Source organism: Rhinopithecus bieti, unplaced genomic scaffold (genome assembly GCF_001698545.2).
Source record: "Rhinopithecus bieti isolate Rb0 unplaced genomic scaffold, ASM169854v2 scaffold_10347, whole genome shotgun sequence".
Classification (NCBI taxonomy): domain Eukaryota; kingdom Metazoa; phylum Chordata; class Mammalia; order Primates; family Cercopithecidae; genus Rhinopithecus; species Rhinopithecus bieti.
Window position 1 is genome coordinate 3,622,730 of NW_016806836.1, and position 4,030 is coordinate 3,626,759.

At 48.5% G+C, this 4,030-nt stretch overlaps 1 protein-coding gene across 1 annotated transcript in view; it reads right to left on the reverse strand.

Moving 5' to 3' along the window:
* Nucleotides 1–1,306: 1,306 nt before the first annotated feature.
* The window catches only part of R3HDML (R3H domain containing like), an 18,488-nt gene continuing 15,764 nt past the window's right edge, over nucleotides 1,307–4,030 (reverse strand). The window contains exon 5 of the mRNA XM_017878056.1: nucleotides 1,307–1,397. Within this exon, the coding sequence (XP_017733545.1) occupies nucleotides 1,307–1,397 (91 nt within the window). The remainder of the gene's footprint in view (nucleotides 1,398–4,030) is intronic.

Sequence of the window (4,030 nt, forward strand, 5' to 3'; positions counted from 1 at the left end):
GATTACATCTTTGCAATGCGCGTGGTATCACCCTTGCTCCCCACGGCATCCACCGTGATCTTAAGACACATCCTAGTCCTGTCTCCACTTCAGAAAGAAAGCAAGAGGCACATGAATGTTGAGTCGTGCGACAGAGTCACAACTAGACCCGAAGTCTACTGGATTCCACAAGCCAAGTTATGTGCAGGTGTGTGATTTAAACAGGTTTATAAAATGCACCCAACTTTTAAAAATCCAAAATGTGTCCCCAAAAGATAAAACATTCTCTTGAATTTCCTTCCTCAGAAACAAACCTGTCAACAATTTCATCGTGTCATTCCACGAATTTTATATGCGTGGAATGTACATGTATACGCGCGTGTACATATATACATCTATGACGTGTGTGTACATGTATACATCCATATCCGTTTCACTATCAGCAACTCTACAGTTCTTCAGTGTACCGTTTTCACTGAATGTAACTGAGAGGTTCTTCCTTGTTACACACAGATATGCGTTTTTTCCTTGAACAATGGGATAGCATTGCATTGTAAAGACGCCTCAAGCTTTATTTACCCGTCTTCCCTCTGCTGAGGGACATTGGGTTACTTCCAATGTGGGGGTCACCCTAAGGAGTGAGCCCGAGCCTTTCACTCCCAGTAACACACGCTTTCTTGCCCTGCATCTGAGTTTCACGCGTCCGCACAAGATATTCCCATTTTCCAGCGCTCCACGCTGCGCGGCGCTTTCTACCTCCTCCCCATTATCCAGAGCCAAGGGAGGTGCGGAGGGACCCAGGCGCCCAGGTCCCACGCCCAGCTTGACAATGCACCAACAACGTGACCTAGGCCCAGCAAGGCTCTCTCGGTGGACCTCAATTTGCCCCGCAGCGAAGCAGGAGGTGCTTCCAAGCCCCACCCTCTGTGAGGTTTTGGAAAGACCACCGAGATGCATTCCCAGGAAGGCCTCTGGACAGACAAAATGAGCCAAGCTCCTGCCTCGGGGCTTCTGGGCCCCTCCCAGCACTTCTCGCACCAAACAGGCCATGCCCCGGCTTGAGAGCTTAGGGAAGCAGTCACGTTGCCTCCGTGGGGCTTCCTGCCCTTCCAGAGGAGTTCTAGGAGGGGCTTTGGGCCCATAAGAAACACACGGGGAGGTGTCCCACGGCCTCCCAAAGCTGACCGCAGCCCCGCCCTGTCCAGTCTCCCCCCAGCCCCACTTACCATAAGAACTCTCCACTGGAGCCCCGAGGGGCACGTTCACACTGACCATGGCCAAGCCCACCCAGCCGGAGACCCGGGGGCATGGAGGAGCAGGGGCCCGCTCACAGCAGCAGCAGAGCCACCAGGAGCCAGTCCACCAGGAAGGCGGTGAGTGCGGCCAGCTGCCACCACCCGGTTATCTTATTGATTCTTCTAATCACCCAAGGTGGGTGGATACGTTAAAGAGTAACCAGTCACTTAGGGAACCTGCGGCTGAGGACTGTTGCTGTTTCCATGGCAATGGCGACCTGGCCAGACCTGAGGTCCACTTGGGTCCCAGTCCTGCACTCTGGGGTTAGGGGAACCCAGAGCCAGGTGTATGGGGGCATCAGCCCCCCAGTTTGAGGACAGGGCCCGAGCAGAGGGGCTGGAGAGGTGAGAGTCCAACCTGGGTTGGGTTTTATGGCTCCAAACTATGGGTGTGTCACCATGCAGGAAGTAGTGGGAAAACCGAGGGAGGGGCAGAGGAGAAAAGAAGGGTGGAGAACTGTGTTTAGTGAGTGCCTACTGGATGCTGGGAGCTGCATACAGGCGTTATCACATTTAAATTAAACCTTGAGATGAAGAGACTGAAGGACAGAAATTGCATGCCTGGAGTGTCACCGCTAGTACACAGAGGTATTATCTTGCTTTCATCTAACATATTTATTGAGCACCTACTATGTGCCAGGCCTTGTGCTAGATTCTGGTGATATGGAAATGAGCAAAGTAGATGTACCCCCAAAACCTGTGGACTAATGGAGGAGACCGACCTTAATCAGATCGTCATTCAAAGATACTGTTACAAACTGGAGGATGATATGAGGGGTGGAGAAACACGGGTCTGCCTCCAGGCCAATGGGACAAAGTCATCCTGTCTGGCGCCTCCTCTGGTCTCCTTCCCCATTCTAAATTCAACCTGCTGCTGAAACCTGCACACCCTGTTTTAGCTCCCTGACATGTTAGACACCTGCCACCTAGCTTTTTTTTTGGAACAGCCTCATTTCTTTTGTCTCAATTTTGGATCTCACCACCTGCTTGGGGATTCTGAAATCAAGGTCATTCATCCTGTTAGAGAGAACTGAAATGAGAACAGTGAAACAAATTCTGGACTCAGAAAAATCAGAAAACTCCAGCTCTACCGTTTCCTTGCTGTATGTTTTTTGGTAAATTATTTCATTTCCTTATAGAAACACCTAGCTCATAGTTTGCCCTGCCTCTAAAATAGCTAATTGATACATTCCTATTTTCTCCTCATAGTCTCTTTGTTCAGCTTTATCAACCACCTGAGAGGGACTTTCAGCCCCTATGGATGGACATGGGTTGCATTAAAATGCCCTTTCTTTTGTAAAACAACAGTGATAACAAACGTTAGATTTTGGGGCTGGGCGTGGTGGCTCAAGCCTGTAATCCCAGCATTTTGGGAGGCCGAGGCGGACAGATCACGAGGTCAGGAGTTTGAGGCCAGCCTGACCAACATGGTGAAACTACGTCTCTACTAAAAATAAAAAAATTAGCCGGGCATAGTGGCACACGGAAGGCTGAGGCAGGAGTATCGCTTGAACCTGGGAGACAGAGGTCACAGTGAGCCAAGATCGCGCCACTGCACTCCAGCCTGGGCGACAGAGTGAGACTCCATCTCTAAATAAATAAATTAATTAATTAATAAATGTTCGATTTTTTTAAAAAAAAGTATTAATATTCTTGGTCGGGCGCAGTGGCTCATGCCTCTAATCCCAGCACTTTGGGAGGCCGAGGCGGGTGGATCACTTGAAGTCAGGAGTTCGAGACCAGCCTGGCCAACATGGTGTAACCTTGTAACCCCATCTCTACTAAAAATACAAAAATTAGCTGGGCATGGTGGTGAGCCCCTATAATCCCAGCTACTTGGGAGGCTGAAGCAGGAGAATCGCTTGAACCCAGGAGGCAAATGTTGCAGTGAGCCGAAATTGTGCTACTGCACTCCAGCCTGGGTGACAGAGCCAGACTCCATCTCAAAAAAAAAAAAAGTATTAATATTTTATATGGGGTGGGGAAGTTTGCTAACCCTATGTCAATTTCCCAAAATGTTCTAGAGATTTCAGTATATGTGACCCCTTGCATGAAGTGGCATCATGGGGTCACATAACTAGGAAGGAGCCGACACAGAACTGGAATTCAGCATCAGCTGACCCCAAAGTCCGTGCTGTTTCAACAGGTCTCCCATTGCCTTCTTGAGCACCAGGATAATGAGAATGACAACTACTGGCATTTATGAACTGGTTAGTTTTGTCAGCATTGTATGTTCTTAATGTCATTGAATTGTCCCAGTCAATTGATCTGTTCTTTTTTTTTTTCTTTTTTTTGAGACAGAGTTTTGTTCTCTTGTTGGAGTGCAATGGCACAATCTCAGCTCACTTTAACCTCTGCCTCCTGGGTTCAAGCGATTCTCCTGCCTCAGCCTCCCAAATAGCTGAGATTATAGGTGTGCACCACCACGCCCAGCTAATTTTGTATTTTTAGTAGAGACAGGGTTTCATCATGTTGGTCAGGCTGGTCTGGAACTCCTGACTTCAGGTGATCCACCTTCCTCAGCCTCCCAAAGTGCTGGGATTACAGGCGTGAGCCACCGTGCCAGGGAAGAGACAAGCAAAAAGTGCCACTGTAAGGTGGGAATTCCACGTGATCTCTTGGGTTTTCCATTTCTGATACTGCCTTCAAGAGCCCAGTCCAAAAAATAAAGTAGGAAAGATATAGTCTAAGAATAATGAACTCGCAACAGTGTCCTTAATTCTCTCTCTCTCTCTCTTTTTTTTTTTTTTTTTTTT